Source organism: Ornithodoros turicata, chromosome 3, assembly GCF_037126465.1.
Source record: "Ornithodoros turicata isolate Travis chromosome 3, ASM3712646v1, whole genome shotgun sequence".
Lineage (NCBI taxonomy): Eukaryota > Metazoa > Arthropoda > Arachnida > Ixodida > Argasidae > Ornithodoros > Ornithodoros turicata.
The window spans coordinates 7,311,383-7,331,321 of record NC_088203.1 but is presented as its reverse complement, the minus strand read 5'-3'; the positions used below and the strand labels follow the sequence as shown (position 1 = coordinate 7,331,321).

Here is a 19,939-nt window from a genome sequence, read left to right as displayed (position 1 = left end):
TCTGGCAACATTCCTTCATCGTCTCATATCTGCCCGCTTCCTTATTGAATGAGAGTGCACACGTCTTTGTATGGATGCGCCTATATCAATCCACGCAACAAAGAAGCGAAACTCCAACCCCCCACACCAATATACTTGGAATGCCTTATGCATGGCAGACGCTATGTGAAATGCCTATTGAGTCGTAGTCTATTTGGCTACATTCCGATCGCACAATGTGCGTGGGAGAAACACGTGATGCGAAAAAGGCCGCTCCGACATGAATTATGCATCAGCGGCGCCATTAGTGGCCTTTCGTCGAGGCGGGCGGACTGGCTCCGGGGTTTCCGACTGAGTTTTCGGGGTATGTATCGAGAGTGTAAATTGTGGGTATATGGAAGGAGAGCTGCGTGGGTTTTGTGAGGAGGTGGCTCGCGAAGGAGATGTTGCCCATCTTTAGGGGAGAGGGGGGGGGGGGGTGAGGGTGGTAGAGGTATGTGTGTGTGTGTGAAGGGGGGGGGGGAGACAGAGAAAGAGCGCAGCTTTGTGAAGGAAAGGGGAAAATTGAGGGTTTTGTAACGAGAAGGAAAAGCAGCACTGTCAGAGAGAAGGAAAGTTTTTTTTTTTTGTTAGCGCGCAAAAGCAAATGTGGCTGCGAGCGGCGTACAGACGGTGATAGATGGAGAGAGGACAGCAGGAAGGAGTGGGAGACATGGGGAGGGGGCTAGTGCTCGTGCTCAGGTGTTACTTATGACACTTCATACTTTGTGGCCGAGTATATCGTAATTTTCAACATCATCCCGCTACGAAAGTAGATGGTCATATTTCGAGGTGGCGTACAAGGCGCTGAGCAGCGGTCCTTGAACTCTTACCGATTTGATGTTTTACAAGGAATGACTTGACCTGATTATTTTGTTCGACGTCAACTTTGATAATACGGGGTCCAAGAGGCATCTGGGTACTTTGCTGGCGACCAGAATCACATCGCCCTCTTGTACTTTCTTCTTGGCTGCTGCACTAAAATGGTGGGCTGATCGCAGTTGCAACAGATACTTATGCTTCCACCGTTCCCAGAATCTCTGCATCAGTTTTTAGCGATGTAGTTCAGTTTAGCGAGTCAGTTGGCTCTTGGTGGAAGATGGCGGGCCAAATCGAGAGAGGCCGGCAAGGCGATACGTTTCTTGCCTCTGAGAAGTTAGGATAGGCATAGCACCTCAGGTTCATGAGCTTCGCAACATGTGGAAGGAATTGGTCCAGGATTGACGACAGATTCGACTTCAGTCATCAGCGTTTGAAGTTCTTCGAATCCTAAGAACATCTTGCCAGGAACTTTCCGAAGTGTGGTCCTCACTGTCCGAACTAGTCTCTCCCACCAAGGAGCACCGGAAACGATATACATATTTCCATGTGATGTTATATTGTGTCAAAAATAACTGGTAACCTCGGCGTCCGGCCTCGTGGCTTTCCAAAGAGCGCGAAGTTCCTCTTCCGTTCTTTTGAAACTATGTGCGTTGACGGAGTAGATAGCAATCCTCTCCTGGCCACAAACCACTTGAAACTCGTGAGGAAGGCTTCTGCGGTCATTGATGTAGTGGGTTCAAGATCGATGGCACAGGTTGTGGCACAGGTGAACGGGACATTATAATATATATATATATATGTATATATATATATATTTTTTTTTTTTTTGCTGCTCTTTCTTCCATACAGCAGCCCTGCAAAATCCACTCCGACAGTTCAGAAGGGGATCACTTCCAGGAATCCTGAACCGTCGAAGAGGAGCTGTGGGTGCAGACACTAGCCCAGCCCTGAATCTGGCACACAGTGCGCGACTAGGATGGGATTGGATTGGATATGAAAGAAAAATATGGAGTGGCAGTGCACGACTTCTTTAGCACTCTCTTCATTGCTTGCCGGGTTCTTTGCATCCAAAAATTCCTCACGTGCCTCTTTGATTGTGCTTCCACGAAAAACTCGCTCGTGAGCTTTCTGAATTACCAAGGGTGTGAAATGGTGGCAGGGAGCCTCAGGCCAACATTTCACACCCTTAGTAGTTCCGAAAGCTGCGGCCGGCAAGCTTCCGGGTCGGAGGCAAATGATCGGTTGCCTCACTTGATGAGTGTCCTCAATTCGTTGCAGACGACCTTTTACCCGCAAAACGCCCTGTCCATCTGAGAAGCATTGGAGGTCCTTCAGCGCGGGAGTACCGGTGTTGACTTTAACGATTAACGCATCGTCTTGAACCTTGCGAATCCAAACCACCTTGGCATCGTGTATTATACCCCTGTCACACGGGCATTTTCGATCCTGCTCGACCGAACCTGCTTGAACCCAATGCAGATCGGATGGTGCTACACGGCCGCTTCCAAGCAGGATCGAACGTTGATCCTGCTTGACTCAAGACAGTTCCCATAACAGGATTGAGAATTTAAAGACGGCTCGACGGCCGCCATTTGCTTCCTCGACCCCGGTGAACTGTCATAACTTAAGACGGACATGCGCGCGAAGCTACAAATGATGCTTACATCGGTATACGATAAATTACCACTAATATCGCTGTTATATAGGAAACGCGAAATTAATGAGTCCCGTTTATTCATTTGCACAAGTCAACCATTCAATGCGCATTGAAAGTGGCCGTGTAGCAGCGTCAAAACTCGAGCGTGCTCGGGAAGTTCGATGCAGATCGGATTCGAGAAGGATCGAAATGCCCGTGTGACAGGGGTATTATCTTCAGCAGACAGTGCTCCCACAGTTATTCGCTGAGCGTCCTTGCAATTTCGCAAAAACAGCAAGACTACGCAGTTACGTCCAGGGGTTTGTCCAAAGAACTATGCCTGTGGATGTCCACAATAGCTCCAGGGACTATATAGACACCACTTGCAGGGCATGCTCTTTGACTGGCGATGACGTGTTCCGTAATTCGACGTCCGTGTTGAGATTTACACGGGTGTCCTTCGGCTACACTGACGAAATATTTTTATGCCACTCTGGGCTATTCCATCAGGTATGTTCAGCCGTTAGGTGTTGTGCTCAGATGTCTCTGGTGAGTAGATCAGATGCTTTCTTCTTTTGGAAATGGATGTTCTGACATAACAGCGTACAGTGACGAGGAGCAGTGTGGAAAGTCCTGAATATCGTGAGTTCCATTCTATAAAGAGCTGCAGGAAAGCAAACGAGCTGGTGATAATTGATCTTCATAACGAACCCCGAGACTGGGGAAAGAACACACAATACACGAGTCTCAAACACAGCTGTGTTTGAGACTCGTGTATTGTGCCTTCTTTCCCAAGTCTCAGGGTTCGTTATGAAGTTCCATTCCAATTCAGCTTCATTCGGAGGCCTAGCATATACTCCATCGATCCATAACGTCTGGGATAACCTCTTTACACGAATTGTGAAAGGAATAAGAATTCCTAATCGGTCGAATATTCTCGACGACGCCCGTATAAGACATACCGCTTGGTATCCGCATCGTCCCTTCTGCGCAAAATGAAGAACCCTCAATGAAAGACACATTTCGTCGGGAGCTATATAATAGGTGGTGCAGCGAACAAACGGGACGTGCGGTAGACGCAGACGAAGCCAACGCGAGACTGGTTTGAGAATATAGTGGTTAGCCACAATTTTTCGTCCCGACTATAGAGGTTGCGTCGCAATAAACGATGCGTTTTTTTCCTTTACTTCCTTTCCACGGCTCTTTCGCAAACTCTCGCGTCGCGCGCGAGAGCGACGCGTGCGAGTTTACTGTGGTGCAATGTTGGATACCCACGCTATGCCTGCCGCCTGTGCAGCCTGCTCTACCGAGGGCACCACTTCCCACCTACTCCTCCACTGTCGCCTGTTCGCCGCTCCCCGTGCCACTCTGATGGAGCGGCTAGCTGCCCTAGGGCTCAGGGAGGTCACGCTGGCAACGCTACTGGGCCCTCTGCAACGCCCCATTCAGTGGCGCGTCGGAAGGGAGCTCGTACGCTTCCTCACCGACACAGGGCTCGCGCTGAGCCTGTGACTGCGCCTCTTCTTTCGCTCTTTCCGATTTGTCTTTCTTTTTTCCTCTTTCTCTTTATTTTTCCTTTTCTCCCTTTTCCTTTTTGTAAGCGGGAATAGCAAGTCGGCTGCTGGAGCCAGGCTAACCTTTCCCCTCTTTCGTGTTTTTTGTTTTGTTTTGCAATAAACCTATATCCCCCCCCCCCCCACACGCTATGTCTGAATGAGAGCGCGTGCCCCTAAAACACGGCATGGGATCTCCGCCGTGAGCAGTGACGACCTCCGATTTCAATGCTCTTGAGTACCCGATTTCAACAATTTCGAAGTTCATATTTTAATAAAAGCCGCTTTTTGCTCGTCCCTTCCCCTGACTGTGGTTTTGTCTGGACGGTGGATCTCCTACACCTCCTCCTCTCTTATGTTCTAACTCCCTTCTATTCTAAATCTAGGGTTCCGCGTTTTCGGTTTTTATTTTCGGCCGAATTCGGCGTATGTATTTCGGTGTTTATTGATTTTCACGAAATCGGCGTTTTTCTGTGCTTTTTTTTTTGGCGTACGTGGTTTACCCAACAGTTACCGGCGAATAGAAATCACAATGTAAGTTCAGCGCGACGCTCATTCGACATGGGGGGGGGGGGATATGTTTATTACGAAAAAAAAAAGTGGCAAGTAAAAAGGAAAGGTCAGCCAGGCAGAAGCCGACTTGCTATTCCTTGTATTCGACATGGCGTTGTTCGCTGCGGCGGCCATTTTACGCTAACGAAAAAGTAAGCGGAAAGTTTTTCACAACTATCGTATTTCTGTATGGTTTTCTGATCTGCATCAACAACTTGCAGTGCGGTGCATGTGCAGCAACTTATTTCTGTCCTCGTTCCTGTGATGCCCCTGTATTCGGTGTTTTTCGATTAAAACCGAATGGGGGAAAATTTCCGCGGCGTTATGTTTTTTCGGTGTTTTTCGGTTAAACCACGAAAACACGGAACCCTGTCTATATCCTACTCTTCTCTAATTCCCACTCTTTCTGTTTCACATAAACACTACACCCTCACTGCGATAACTACACTCTAAGAAAAAAAAAAGGTAGAATTGCCTACACAGAGTTTCTACGGGACGGTACTTCTACCATTTCGTGCCAATTCACACGTGACTTCTCCCCCTCGGGTATACGCTGTGCAAGTGCGTCTCTGCGCATGAGAGGAGGCAGTGAGAGGGAAGAGGGAGGGCGCCGCCTTAGCCAATGGGGCTTCCCGAGTGGAGTAACTGGGAGAGGAGATATGCGCAGAACGCTCGGTTACTTGCAGAGCGTATAAGCGGCGGCGTCCCTTTCCCTTGCTCCTCTCTCTCACACACGTTTGCTGAGAGAGAGAAAATGGTAGAATTTCTTACCCAAGGAGGTAGAACGACAGATTCTACTCTGGGTATAGTTTGTTTCTACTCTGCAGATAAATACGCAAGAGGTAAAACTGGTTGGAGTAGAAATGTGGTTGCAATGCAGCTCTACCTTTGAAATGGGTAGAAAATCATACCTTTTTTTTCTTCTTAGAGTGTACGGGTGGTAAAGGGGAGTCTGGTCCTCTCTCCTTCGTCCCCCTCTTCTACCCCCCCCCCCCCCCCCCGACCCCTCAGTATACACAGGTGTCAACCAAGTACCCCATTCATCCATTTAAAGTCATCTTCAGTGATTCATCTCATCATTGTTTCACCGTTTGTTAGTAATCTTTTTTTTTTGTCATCTTTGTCTTTAGTCTACCTCATCCTTCTTTCATCATCTGGTAGTTTTTCGTTTTTTCCTACTTCTTTTTCTTTATTCCTTATTTCTTAATTTTATTTATTTATTTATTTATTTCTTATTCCTTCCTATTTCTTTCTTTCTTTAATTCCTAGCTTTTCTTTTTATTTATTAATTATTATTTCTTATTTCTGGAATAGCAAGGCGACGTCCCGTTTGGCTGACCCTTCCCCGTTTTTTTTTTTCCTTTTCGTCTAATAAACATATCCCCCCCCCCCCCCATTCATCCCATATAAGCGATACACGCGCAAATAGTACCCTTTCGTCGCCCTTATTCCAGCCTTTTAGCGTGAAACAACCCATGCACTCTTCGCACCGACTATACAGGAGCCACACAAACAGCCAGTCACGAGCACGTAGGAACGCAACACCCGCGAAAACAACGACTCCCTCGTTATTTCACAGAGACGCTCTCGCTTGTGGTTGTCGAGGCACGTACCCCGCAAAACACCATCCTCCGTGTTGTAATACATCTTTCCTATTTGTTTTAAATCTTTTTCCCGTTCGTTCCTGCTTGTCACATTTTGCGTCCAACACTGCATCGCTTGCTCGGGAGAGTGAAACGAAAGAAAAGAAAACAAATTGAAGTTCGTTCGACGCCCGGACATAACGAGGGCTTTTCCGTCGATCCAGCGTTTTGGTGGAAGCGATATATCGCATTCTCTTTCGTCGAGGTTAAGCTGTGAGGAAAGGTGTGTGTGTGTGTGTGTGTGTGTGTGCTTTAGATACCGCAATAAGCAGGCGTGGATGCATGGATGTGCTCGAGTCTAATATTGGCAGCTTTACTTATTTATTTATCTATTTATTGGATGATGATGATGATTATGGGGGGACTGGGATAAACGACGTGGACATGCCAGCATCGTAAAATTGTAATCGTTATACACACATTATACGAAATTACAAAGGGATTACCACCAAAAAAAAAAGAAGAAGAAAAGAAAGAAAAACGTATATGCAGGGATATATTGGTGATTTCCATCCAATCAGAGACCAGCTCCCGTGGCATAATGGTTAGAACGATCGCGTTCCACGCTGAGACTGGGTTCGAATCCTGTCCGGCTGAGCTGTCTCAGGTTTTCCCTGGGTTTTTCGAAGACTTTCCAGACGAATGTCGACATAGTTCCCTCGAAGTCGGCCTAGGACGCACATTAACCCCTCCCCTGTCCCCCACTCTTTCCTGCTGTCCTCTCTCCATCTGTCTACGTCTGTACGCCGCTCAGAGCCACAGTTGCTTCGCGGCGCTAACACGAGATTAAAAACAAAATAATAAATATAATAAATTAAAATAATGTGCTCGTACAACATTTGCTAAGCCTTAAACTTAATCTGATCGAGTTAGCAATGGTGTTTCCTCAGAGCCTTAGCACCTTTGGGAAGACCACTGCGAACAACTGCAGTCTTGCAGAAGAAACGCCCAGAGAAGGCGTCGGCGCGACATTCAAAACGGTGAGTTCAGTCACAGTCAAATCAATCGAGAAAGTTATATCAATGAAAACTAGTTTCACCATAATGTGTTTCTGATTTCGAAACTATAGTGTGATTTTACTCCTCCTGGACCACTGGTCACGGTATCGAAAATTCCACGCGAAATAATGGGACGGTTTGACTGTTATTCGCACGGAACACATGCCAAGAGCAGACGCCGGATGTTGAGAGTATTCCGGAATGCCCCCTCTGAAAAAAACGGGAAAACGTCACTCCCTCGGATCCAACGAGGGCGCGACCTTGAGAAAAGGATAGCTGCGGCCGTGTGGGCGGCTCTCATATTATTGTTTTGGGAGCCGAGCGGAAAGCCGTCGAGCCGTCGGCGTTTTTTCCGTCGAGAAAACGTCGTATGGGGGTCGCGCTTTGCGGGGCGTCTTGACGGCGCCTTTCCTCCTCTCGAGCGCTACCCTCTCACTCCTTCAGTTAGGCAGTGACGTAACGCAGCTTCTGCGGCCGCGGAAGCAGCGCTGACCCTTAAAATTGGTTTACTTAATATCTTATCACTGTTCCGCGAAAAAGATAAAAAAATATGAAAAATTAGTAGGATAGATATCGGTTTCATAGATGAATTTCCGGAAGGGAGGATATATTGGCAGAAAAGAAGATAAAAAGGAGAGGTCAGCCATACAGCACGCCGGCATGCTATTCTCTAAACAGGTGCATTTGTGCATTCGTAACAACGTGAATAAAAGCAGACGTACAAACGTAATCACTTTTAATGCAAAAAGCATCGAGATACAGCACATGAATACAGACAAGCAGACGTTACATGCGGCAGTATACATGCATCCAAAACTGCACATGCACCTAGTATACAGTCTGTTAAGTACATGCCACTGTTACACATAGATGATGGTTAATTACACGATGTTGTTACTAAATGTCACATGCACATCAATGAACGCAAAGAACACTGCCGAGTGATCATGCAGTATATGTGCTGATGAAATTTTTCTTCCACCTTTGCACATGCTAGGAGGGAAGAAAACAAAACAAAAACAAAGCATGCATAATCATTCATGACTTGGTGCCCAAGAACCTCCGCCGCTTTTCATATATTATACATGCATTTTTATGACGGAAAGTTTGTTAGGGGCCACACAGCTTCACGCGGTCGAACAATACAACAACAACAACAACATAGATGAATGGATGATGATGATGATGTTACGCGGTCGAAGATGTCATGGATATTACGTGAAATCAGTTTAGACTATTCAAACTCGCTTAAAAGCAATGGTACGATCAAACAACACGTCCCTTGGATTTTACAGACACACAGAATTTGTGATGATGACGATGATTCCGTGCTCAAGAAGATGGATCCCTGCAATCGATGGGTTAATACCCTGTACACACAAAAAAAAGCATGCTGTGCTTGTTTCCTGGCAGCGTGAACCGGTTGCCGAGTGCAACTGTCTTTCGGGTGTACGGGCAGAAGAAAAACAGAATGTCAAAATAAAATCACATTGAAGTTTTTTGAAAGATAAATGAAAGAAAACTGCAGAATAGATAGTCTTGGTTATCTTGGCTACCAAAAGGTATCCGGTTTGGCGGGGTAGGCTGTCGTATTATCCCTCATCTGGGGCACCACAAGACGCCTCTTTTCGCATACGGTGTCCATATCATCCACATTACACGTGGTGTTCTGCTTTGCATGGACAAGGCTTGTCATCCTTTTCTCCAGGCACTTACGGAGCGGAGATGCAGTTCACGTGTACACATCACGCTCTCGGACGTAAAGACAATACTGGGGACTTTCGATGTATCTTTTCCGTTCAGAAATACGCGAGCGACAAATCATGTATCCAACGCACGCGGTGTTCGCTCCTGCAAGAGAAAGAGAGAGAGAGAAAAAAAGAAGGTTTGAACGTTTGCAGTTTCTGAGCGTTTCTCGTCTATATTTATACACGGTGTCTTTTATCAGAAATATCTTTCTTCTTCCCTCGTAGACGCGAGTGCGTAAAGTGATGGACAGCAGAATCTACGAGGAAAAAAATTCGTAAGCTGACTTTCGAGTCCCTCTCAATCTTGTAGGGGACCGTCATGTATAAGGCTTCTATGATCGCTGCTTCAAAGTCGCCTGGCAGAGACATCGTCGTGCTTATCACACTCTGTCACAAGTGTCTCTTTCTCTCTGTGACAGTTTAAAGGGGCACTAAAATGCAAAAACGACTTGATCTCAAATGAAAGTCCGTGTTTCAATTATACAATTACCAGCTCCCGTGGCCTAGCGGTTAGGGTGGCCGCTTTCCACCCCCGAGACTGGGAGGTGACACGGGTTCGAATCTTGTCGCCGGCTGTGCTGTCTGAGGTTTTCCCTGGATTTTCCGGCAGTGTTTCCAGACGAGTGTCGGCACAATTACCCTTGAAGTCGGCCCAGGACGCATACTAATCCCCCTGTCCCCCACTCCTTCCTGCTGTCCTCTCTCTATACACTTCTGTATGGCGCTCATAGCTAGAGTTGCTTCGAGGCGCCAACACTGAATTAAAACAAAATTACACCAACTAAAACAAAGTTAGTTCACGAAACGCTACCGTTTAGAAAAAAAAAAAACGCAATGGTGGTGGTGGTGGTGGTGGTGATGGCGATAGGGCTTGCCGTTGTCGGCCTCACGTATGTGGGCAACGTCACGACTGACGCCCTGGGGGAATGTGCGTCCTGGGCCGACAACGCAATGACAACAGAGCCATATTTGGCAGCAACCAATGGTGGTGGTGGTGGCGATAGGGCTTGCCGTTGTCGGCCTCACGTATGTGGGCAACGAATGGGATCCCCAGGAGGCAACAATTGGCGGCATCCAATCAGACAGCAGGAGAAGCGCGCGCACACCAATCGTGGCCGTGTGGATTTGGAACGGGTCCGATCGCAGTGTTCCGTATATGCGCGGTATGATGCGCACTGCTGCATTTTTCAATACCGATTCACTGAATCGTGGCGCACAACAGTTGTCGCGAATGTTTCGCTGACAACATTTATATCTTCAAGTCCTTCGGACAGAGACGCCGGTCCGTTTCGCAATGCGCACTATGTTTTTCAGCTGGAGTGCTCCGCGGCGTGGCGCGCGCAGCATGGACTAAAAACACCGATGCACGGGTGAAGCGTCGTTCATTGCTTAGCGCCGAAGTAAGAAAGAGTCCCGTATAATTTTGATTGTAGCTTCGTAATGGAATCGAAGCTTTGAATTATGACAACGAGTACGAAATTAACCTATAGCGTGTAACGTAATATGAAGTGCACTTTTTTTGTATTTTAGCGACCCTTTAAAGGGTTGGTCTCCAGCCGTCGGCTGATTCTTAGGTTAGAGTTGCTGTATATGGAAAATTTCGTCCAGAATAGCGAACGCTTTTTTTTTCTTTTTTAGATAAAGGAGAAAACGAAGAGTATTCTCACATCCCGCTTCGGATTTACAATGACGTACGTCGGGAGCTACCGCGTCTTTTTTAGATCACGATGGTGCGCGACTGAGTCGTCGTCGAAGATACGATACGATAATATACGATATGGCGTAATCAGCAAGTTTTGTCCTGAACCGGAGGCTCTATTGTGGACGAAAAACCGGAAGCGGCTTATCGTGAAGTCATGACGACGAAATGACTGGAAATAAAAGTCAATCGTGAATACAGTGGTGGACGAATATCTAAAATAGGCGCTTGAGATATTTTACGCTAGCGATTTCATTGAAATATTCTATATATGATGACTGTGAGCGCCATCTGAAAGTATGCGACAGCGTTTTAGCCTTGGACTGTCGCTCTCTGTGCTGTGATCATTCTACAGGCCATAGGGCACAAAGCAGTGTACTTTACGACTAGTAATATGACCATGTACAATGATTACTGTATAAAACCACAGCCGAGTCTCAAGGTACTGTGATACCCCTGTCCACAGGTCAGCTGGAATGTCCCACATTGTATCTTTGTGTATCACAGTGTATTATAGGAGCACGGAAATCCATCTAAAATTTCTTCTATTCTGACGCATTACGAAAGGATGTGACTTCATTTCACGAGTAATTAAAAAAAAATCGCAATATTTTTCGAATAAAAGATTCACCCGAACCTCGACGCGCACCTTCCCTTTCAACTTGCTCTGCAGGGTGAAATGAGGATGAAGAGGAAGAAAACGTCATCAGTGATGTCACTACGGTTCCAGGGGCGACTGAACTCCAGTCGCGGCAGCGTTTCCCACCATTTTTCGTTTGTCTCCCATATCTCTCTGTGCAGCAGACGACGTTTCTTTCTTTTCTCTCCGGAGGTTTTTGGATATATATGGTACAGGTGCATTAAAGTTTTTGCTGTGTTTGAGAATTTGTTGTGTCGTCTCTTCATCCCTGTCTCGGGTTCCCCTCCTTGACGTTTCTTTAAACCAATCAGCTCGCCGTACAGTGGTGACGTCAAAGCGACTAGTTGCGGGCATTGCCACCGTTGCGACCAGCTCCGGTGGCGCAGCGGTAACGATTGCGCTTGGAGACTGGGAGGTCCGCGGTTCGAATCCGCGGGCCGGCTGTGCCGTCTGGGGCTTTTCCTGGGTTTCCCTCAGATGTGTAATAGGCGTATGCCGGCACAGTTCCCCTGAAGTCGGCCCATGGACGCAGCTATCCTCCCCCCGAGCGGATTCCGCTCGGTCTTCCACTTCATCCTTTCCTCTCCTCCTCTCCACCACCTTTCCCTTCCCGAGAAACATGCCGCCTAATCAGGCAGGCAGACCTCTCGGGTTCCTCCCAACGACACTCCTCCCCTCCTCCTCGCCACCGTTGCGCACGGTCGAGATTTTTAAAAATCGAGAGAGAGAGAGAAAAAAACACCGCATTTTAATAGGCAGGATAACCTCTTGGTTTTAGAAAAAAACATGTAGTGACTGAAGTGCTTTCTGTGTTTCTTTAAACTTCTTTAAGATTGCAAACACCAATTTCATTTCCCACGTTACAGCAAAAACGGCGACACAGTGACAGAACGAAAGCTACGATCTCTCACCTGGGCGATTCCATGGAAAACTCCGACGCCGAATGCGACGAATTCCTCGATACCGCCGCCGCAGCCGAATTCACGTAACCAATGTGACATCTTACGTCCTTGGACGTCGTGAACGCACTACGATTGTTCTTCTCCGGTCTGAACATGATGATGTATACTTTTGGAAAAAACAACAACACTAGCGCCACCATGGCCGAAAAACTAATGCACAAACACATGGTGATCACTTTGTGTTTGCTCCCGAAGTAGATGGGCACGAAGGCGGCCCAGATCACCAGAGTCGTGTACATCGTAAAGCCGATGAACTTTGCCTCGTTAAAGTTTTCGGGTACGTTCCGTGTCTTCACGGCGTACACCGTGCACATTGCGATCAGGAAGAAGTCAAACCCCAACGGAGCGATAATCCCCAAAGTCGTCGTGTTGCATACGAGCTTAACCCTACTTAGCGTAGGATAAGAGAACATAAAGTCCGGCGGCTCCCAGACGATCATGCCGCCGATTATGGAAACTTCCACGGAGATTAGAAGCCAAGTGATCACCACCTGAGCCGTGGCGCTCATGAAACGCGGTTTCTTGGTGATGATTTTCTTCTTGGATCCGGCCAGGATCCGCGCTATCCGGTTGGTCTTGGTGACGAGCGCGGCGTAGATCATGGCGAAGGAGAGTCCCGGGAGCACTCGGGTGATGAAGCACGTCAGCGCCGTAGGCTTAGCGAGCAGGGCGAACGTGCTCCCGTGGCAGAGGAACATGCCGAAGAGGATGATGTAAGATAGTTCGCGTGTGGAGGACTTGACGACTGGTGTGTCGTTGTGACGGATGAAGATGACCATGGCGGTTAGCGTGGCGATGAAGCCGAAGCAAGCGATCGACATGGCGGCGATGGACTGGCTGTCCGACCAGCGGATGTATTCTTCGGGGATACGGTCGCAACCTGCGTGCAATGTGGGTTGATGAGTGCAAAATCAAGGACAGGTTTGGGTCCTCGCAAGGATGCCGGGTAAGAAACTGCGCTGGGCGGCTAGAGCGGAGATAAATGGGTAGAGCATGCTGTGCTGGGCTGACATAAGAGTATCATATGTAAGAGCAAGACTATACCATAAGTAGAGATGAGTGCGGGCATGAAAATTCGTACCCGCAAGCGCACCGCACCCGCGGGGGCACAACCCGCATCCGCACATCCCGACGCCTGTCCGCATACCCGCCGATATACCCACAGCCCAATGCGTACTCATGTTCCAGTTATGCCACATGATCGTGACACCGCAAAATGATTTATTGATGCTGAGGACACTGTCCGTTAGCGAGCCACTTTTCCAATGCGTACGCTGTAGCTACTGCTGACAGGTTGCTAGCTTACTGATGCGAATTGTACCAGACGTGGTGTCGAAAGATAGCAAAAGTTAACCTATGTGGGAAACAACAACAACTTTATTTTGAGACGGTGAATTGATATGGAACGTCCTGGAAAGTATCTTGGGCCAAATGTTCGTCATAAATCGGGACATACATCAAAATCATTGGTCTTGCGCCTGCGGGTATTGCGGGTATACCTTCTTAATCCGCGGAGGTAGTGCGGGTCTATCCGCATCTTACCCGCAACCCGTGATGACACGGAAATGTGTACCCGCAAATAACAAACTTGAGCGGGAACCCGCACCGCACTCATCTTTAACCATAAGGTCCCCTCGGAATGAGGAAAGGGTGTGGCTGATAACGCTGCAAATAGTTTATTGGGGTTGTTTTCTGGTTCAATCCATCTGTCGCAAATTTTGAGCAATGTATCTCAAGGGGCAGTGGTAGAGGGTTATAGATGTGCTCACTTACCTGTGAGATTACCGTTTGGCCACCAGCCGATATCGCAGTCCTGACAGGTGAATTCATCCAGGACAAATTGGTTCTCCCTGCAGGGCACGCAGTTCCAGCAGCATTTCGTCGTCTTGGTGTGGATGCTCTGCAAATGTCAAATAAATTATTAAACAACGAAGTACCGTTAACGCTATCGAATATGCAAGCTACGTAACAACGTAACTCTCACTCCCATAAGGAGCTCGGTATGCTGAGGCTAGCTGCACACAGATAAAACACCGTCGACCAAGAACGAAACGAAACGACCGTAGAGCGGTAGGATTCGAACACAAATTAAGAAGTTCGCGCTGTTTTCAGTATTACAGCATCAGCTGTGCAGTGCAGACTTCCTCGAGATCGCGTCGGCGTCGTCGGTATTTCCATGTCCGCACAAAACCGTTATCGCACGTGCGCTCAGCGTTGAGAGTAAGGAGAAGAATCCTGCTAGTTTACAACCGCTATCGATGGAAAGTGAGATAAGCACAAAACTCTTATCGCACGTGCGCTCACCGCTGAGAGTAAGGAGGAGAATCCCGCTAGTTTACAACCACTATCGATGGGAAGTGAGATAAAAACCAAAGTACGTCAGTTTTACCCCAAGCAGCACAATGCACTGAAAGTCGAGTTCAATGGGGGTGGACGGTATGTGTCTCATCGACGTTCTTCAGTTTCGCAGGTCTGTTCAAGGCCTCTCACCTACCCATCCACCCCCATTGCACTCGACTTTCAGTACATTGTGCTGCTTCGGGCAGCGTCAGCTGTGCCGTGCGGCTTCCCACAGGGCTCGTGGTTGCTGTGTGCTACTTCTCGCCTCGCGCCGCGCAGGAACGCATCCGCGACTTTATCGTGTATGTACTGGTGCCTTACCGCACGCGCAAGCTTCTCTTCGTCGGAGACTTCAACGTGGACGTTTCATTGGCCAAGAACACCACTTTCCTAAGTGATGTGTCCGAACGACTGGACCTTACGCTGTGCACCGACATCCGCCAACCCACAACTAGACATGGCTTATGCATAGACTTGGTGTTCCAGAACAGCGCCCTCGTTCAGGACGCCACTCACCTTGCCAACCATTTCAGTGACCACAAACGAGTACTCATCACGCTTAAATAAATTTGTCTACACACATTCATCCGGCCTCGTTTCAGCACACGCAAAGCTGACGCTGAATTTCGCGTTACACGAGTCGTAACCGTCCTGGAATTTTTATGATAAGAAATGCGTCAAATGAAAAATGTGATCACTTCTGATGACAAAATGCTCGGGTTTGCTGGTTTCTGCAAGGCAATCAACGAAGTCACTTCAAGAATCCTTGTTGCGTCGCACATCTGTGACGTGGAAGCTTCCTCCCCGACACTCTCACCTCTATCATCGCCAGTATTGTGCGTTCAAAAACTGTTTTTGCGAGCATTTCCATGTGTAAAGTGAGCCCAGTTTGTTATAATGCGTTTCCTTTCATTACCCGTAACATCCATGTATTTCTGTTGACATGCACTCTATTTTCGACCCACTCCTGTCTATAATGCCTAATGATCACTGAGGGTATGTATATAGTCAAACTCCTTTACAGCGAAACTCAGGGGACAGCAAAAAAAAAAAAAAAAAATTTGCAGCAAAAGTATTTTCGTTAAAAAAGATGTCCATTATTGGATCTATAGGACTCCAGCGGGACCGCAAAAAAATTTGCTGTAGGGGTATTTTCGTTAAAAAGGTGTTCGCTATAAAGGAGTTTGACTGTATAACTAATCTGCGGTAATCGTGCGGTACCCAGAAGGTGCCAGTCATCCCGTTAAGGTCTAGGAGTATGTCAAACGCACACTTCGGTTTGTAAGTCAGTCTTATCGGCTAAAAGGAGCGTTATCCATCACTATTCCTCAAACAGCCATAGCCAGTGTGTGGCACAGCCTATCCGCACTCCACAAATCATAAACTAATCACCAACTAATCTGCCACATTCCGCTTATACAACTTCACCGCCTCACTCCTCTCAAACACACCTCTCCAGAGAAACCCAACCTCAACAGAAACAACAACAGCAGCAGCAGGAGCGCTCCACCATTCCCCTTTTACTCAATATACCAACTCTCTCGAGTCTTTTCCTGCGCAGCACTCCCCGTTATCCTTCAGGCCTCAACCAGGACAAAAAAACTAGGACGAAAACGAAGAGCCGGAAATGAAAGCGAGAAGTCAGTCGGACATCCGGCATCTCCTCCTTCATTACGACTTGGAACCTCGCCGTTACGCACTCCCGATCAGATCGATAACCGAGGGGCGCTCCGAATGACGTGTCAGTCCAGCGAGCGGGATTACCAACTCGGGTCAAAGATTACTGGCCGTAAGCGTGCAAGACTTGCGTGGGTTCTTGTATGCGGTCGCCTCTCGGCTCGCGGAGATCGGCGATGCGGAAAGTTGTAACGCCGGTAACGCTGCAAGGGATGTGTACGACAGGATATGGGTGACAAGGTATTGGGGAAAGTTGGCAGACCAGGATGAAGGATAGGGGAGTGGGATTTACGTCATGCCCTGGGCTATTTTAGCCACGATGTATAGCAGCGGTGGCAGTTACTTATAGCGTCAGGGTGCCTATATGCTATGCAGAGAGACTTGTCCGAAAGATAAACAGTGCAATGTGTTCGTGAGCCTCTTGCGACTTTGTGGTGGTTGAACTACCCGACAGCGCGACGGAAGATGTCTTACCTTGATCTTCCCTTTCTCGCATGGCATGGAACATATGGAAACAGGCGGAGTGCTTTGATAGTAGTGGCTCCACTGGGGAGGAAGTGTCATGCTGAGATCGCCGTTGTTCCACGATCCCACCTGGACGTAGTCGTAGCCCTCGCCTATCTTCTGGTAGTTCATCAGATCGTATCTGCAGGTAACGGGGGGGCATGTCGCATTCTGTTAGTAACACAGTGACTGGACAGCAAACGGAACAGTCACGAGCAGTGAACAGTGACCATAGACACAATATGTATTGCTGATAGCTGATAGAGAAGGATGACGGCGATGTAAGCATTGCGGGTGGCGGCCTTTTTGTGGCATTGTGCTGCAGTAAAAATATATGTGTCACTTTTCCTGAACAACTAATACGGAACAGGAATGTGTATATTATGAAACAGGAGTGATTAGCCAGAAAAAAGGCGTCTTCCTATGAAGAAGCAACAAGCCAAGAGGTGACTAAAATCAAGTACATGAAATAAAATTTGTACATCAAATTTCTTAATCAAATCACAATTGAAATCCAATAAACGACGGCTGTACAACCCTTGAAACAGCAAACAGACAAAAACGACATTTTGATTCTGAGCAACCGCGAAGGCGCTAGTGGCTTTCGTATTACCTCTTAGGCTCTTACTGGATGAACATGTATATTTTGTAGAAAGAAAACACCAGCCAAGCGAAAGCATACTGGGCTAGAGGGAAGAACCTTAAAGGAAGCATGCTCTCTTTTCGTATCCAACTTTTCCAACGAAATTCAAATACGAATTAGAGAAACAACCAATACCACGAATGAGAGAACACACTCCCGTAGAGGGAAATACAAAAGTGAAGCGGTCAGTTGTAGAGGGGCGTTTCCACATTATGGACATCCATACGTCGCTGGTTCTACTCTTATTCGACGGACATAGTTTTTCTTTCGTGTCACCTATGCCCAAAAAATACGCAGGTGACCTCATAGTTATTGGTTGCATGCTGTTGATTAAAACGTTCCCTCGTCCCGTCGATAGCTCAGTTCGTAGAGCGGTGGACTGTAGAAGGTTGTTTACACCCTAGCGGACATCCATAGGTCGCTGGTTCGAATCCGGCTCGACGGACGTAGTTTTCCTTTCGTCAAGGCATATATCACCTATGCCCAAATATTAAGCAGGTGACCTCATAGTTATTGGTTGCATGCTGTTGATTAAAACGTTCTCTCGTCCCGTCGATAGCTCAGTTGGTAGAGCGGTGGACTGTAGAAGGTTGTTTACTCCCTAGCGGACATCCATAGGTCGCTGGTTCGAATCCGGCTCGACGGACAGTAGTTTTTCTTTCGTCAGGGATATATCACCTATGCCCAAATATTAAGCAGGTGACCTCATAGTTATTGGTTGCATGTTGTTGATTAAAACGTTCGCGCGTCCAGTCGATAGCTCAGTTGGTAGAGCGGTGGACTATAGAAGGTTGTTTACTCCCTAGCGGCCATCCATAGGTCGCTGGTTCGAATCCGGCTCGACGGACGTAGCTTTTCTTTCGTCAGGGATATATCGCCTATGCCCAAACATTAAGCAGGTGACCTCATGGTTATTGGTTGCATTCTGTTGATTAAAACGTTCCCTTGTCCCGTCGATAGCTCAGTTGGTAGAGCGGTGGACTGTAGAAGGTTGTTTACTCCCTAGCGGACATCCATAGGTCGCTGGTTCGAATCCGGCTCGACGGACAGTAGTTTTCCTTTCGTCAGGGATATATCGCCTATGCCCAAACATTAAGCAGGTGACCTCATGGTTATTGGTTGCATTCTGTTGATTAAAACGTTCCCTCGTCCCGTCGATAGCTCAGTTGGTAGAGCGGTGGACTGTAGAAGGTTGTTTACTCCCTAGCGGACATCCATAGGTCGCTGGTTCGAATCCGGCTCGACGGACAGTAGTTTTCCTTTCGTCAGGGATATATCGCCTATGCCCAAACATTACGCAGGTGACCTCATGGTTATTGGTTGCATTCTGTTGATTAAAACGTTCCCTCGTCCCGTCGATAGCTCAGTTGGTAGAGCGGTGGACTGTAGAAGGTTGTTTACTCCCTAGCGGACATCCATAGGTCGCTGGTTCGAATCCGGCTCGACGGACAGTAGTTTTCCTTTCGTCAGGGATATATCGCCTATGCCCAAACATTAAGCAGGTGACCTCATGGTTATTGGTTGCATTCTGTTGATTAAAACGTTCCCTCGTCCCGTCGATAGCTCAGTTGGTAGAGCGGTGGACTGTAGAAGGTTGTTTACTCCCTAGCGGACATCCATAGGTCGCTGGTTCGAATCCGGCTCGACGGACAGTAGTTTTCCTTTCGTCAGGGATATATCACCTATGCCCGAACATTAAGCAGGTGACCTCATGGTTATTGGTTGCATTCTGTTGATTAAAACGTTCCCTCGTCCCGTCGATAGCTCAGTTGGTAGAGCGGTGGACTGTAGAAGGTTGTTTACTCCCTAGCGGCCATCCATAGGTCGCTGGTTCGAATCCGGCTCGACGGACGTAGCTTTTCTTTCGTCAGGGATATATCGCCTATGCCCAAACATTAAGCAGGTGACCTCATGGTTATTGGTTGCATTCTGTTGATTAAAACGTTCCCTCGTCCCGTCGATAGCTCAGTTGGTAGAGCGGTGGACTGTAGAAGGTTGTTTACTCCCTAGCGGCCATCCATAGGTCGCTGGTTCGAATCCGGCTCGACGGACAGTAGTTTTCCTTTCGTCAGGGATATATCGCCTATGCCCAAACATTAAGCAGGTGACCTCATGGTTATTGGTTGCATTCTGTTGATTAAAACGTTCCCTCGTCCCGTCGATAGCTCAGTTGGTAGAGCGGTGGACTGTAGAAGGTTGTTTACTCCCTAGCGGCCATCCATAGGTCGCTGGTTCGAATCCGGCTCGACGGACGTAGCTTTTCTTTCGTCAGGGATATATCGCCTATGCCCAAACATTAAGCAGGTGACCTCATGGTTATTGGTTGCATTCTGTTGATTAAAACGTTCCCTCGTCCCGTCGATAGCTCAGTTGGTAGAGCGGTGGACTGTAGAAGGTTGTTTACTCCCTAGCGGACATCCATAGGTCGCTGGTTCGAATCCGGCTCGACGGACAGTAGTTTTCCTTTCGTCAGGGATATATCGCCTATGCCCAAACATTAAGCA

At 47.8% G+C, this 19,939-nt stretch overlaps 1 protein-coding gene and 11 non-coding genes across 13 annotated transcripts in view; 11 read left to right on the top strand and 1 right to left on the bottom strand.

The window, feature by feature from the left end:
* The window catches only part of LOC135387916 (metabotropic glutamate receptor 5-like), a 347,669-nt gene that overhangs the window by 27,613 nt on the left and 300,117 nt on the right, over positions 1–19,939 (bottom strand). For both annotated transcript variants that reach the window (XM_064617127.1, XM_064617129.1), the window contains 3 exons: positions 16,763–16,934; positions 14,045–14,171; positions 12,221–13,151 (listed from right to left, as the gene is read on the bottom strand). In XM_064617127.1, coding sequence (XP_064473197.1) covers positions 12,221–13,151; positions 14,045–14,171; positions 16,763–16,934 — 1,230 coding nt within the window. The remainder of the gene's footprint in view (positions 1–12,220; positions 13,152–14,044; positions 14,172–16,762; positions 16,935–19,939) is intronic.
* Positions 17,784–17,880, top strand: Trnay-gua (transfer RNA tyrosine (anticodon GUA)). The gene is made up of 2 exons: positions 17,784–17,820; positions 17,845–17,880. It is a non-coding gene; the product is annotated as a tRNA-Tyr (tRNA).
* On the top strand, positions 17,985–18,081 carry Trnay-gua (transfer RNA tyrosine (anticodon GUA)). Its single transcript has 2 exons — positions 17,985–18,021; positions 18,046–18,081. It is a non-coding gene; the product is annotated as a tRNA-Tyr (tRNA).
* Positions 18,185–18,282, top strand: Trnay-aua (transfer RNA tyrosine (anticodon AUA)). Its single transcript has 2 exons — positions 18,185–18,222; positions 18,247–18,282. It is a non-coding gene; the product is annotated as a tRNA-Tyr (tRNA).
* Trnay-gua (transfer RNA tyrosine (anticodon GUA)) lies at positions 18,386–18,482 on the top strand. The gene is made up of 2 exons: positions 18,386–18,422; positions 18,447–18,482. It is a non-coding gene; the product is annotated as a tRNA-Tyr (tRNA).
* On the top strand, positions 18,587–18,683 carry Trnay-gua (transfer RNA tyrosine (anticodon GUA)). Its single transcript has 2 exons — positions 18,587–18,623; positions 18,648–18,683. It is a non-coding gene; the product is annotated as a tRNA-Tyr (tRNA).
* On the top strand, positions 18,788–18,884 carry Trnay-gua (transfer RNA tyrosine (anticodon GUA)). Its single transcript has 2 exons — positions 18,788–18,824; positions 18,849–18,884. It is a non-coding gene; the product is annotated as a tRNA-Tyr (tRNA).
* Positions 18,989–19,085, top strand: Trnay-gua (transfer RNA tyrosine (anticodon GUA)). The gene is made up of 2 exons: positions 18,989–19,025; positions 19,050–19,085. It is a non-coding gene; the product is annotated as a tRNA-Tyr (tRNA).
* On the top strand, positions 19,190–19,286 carry Trnay-gua (transfer RNA tyrosine (anticodon GUA)). Its single transcript has 2 exons — positions 19,190–19,226; positions 19,251–19,286. It is a non-coding gene; the product is annotated as a tRNA-Tyr (tRNA).
* Positions 19,390–19,486, top strand: Trnay-gua (transfer RNA tyrosine (anticodon GUA)). The gene is made up of 2 exons: positions 19,390–19,426; positions 19,451–19,486. It is a non-coding gene; the product is annotated as a tRNA-Tyr (tRNA).
* On the top strand, positions 19,591–19,687 carry Trnay-gua (transfer RNA tyrosine (anticodon GUA)). Its single transcript has 2 exons — positions 19,591–19,627; positions 19,652–19,687. It is a non-coding gene; the product is annotated as a tRNA-Tyr (tRNA).
* Positions 19,791–19,887, top strand: Trnay-gua (transfer RNA tyrosine (anticodon GUA)). Its single transcript has 2 exons — positions 19,791–19,827; positions 19,852–19,887. It is a non-coding gene; the product is annotated as a tRNA-Tyr (tRNA).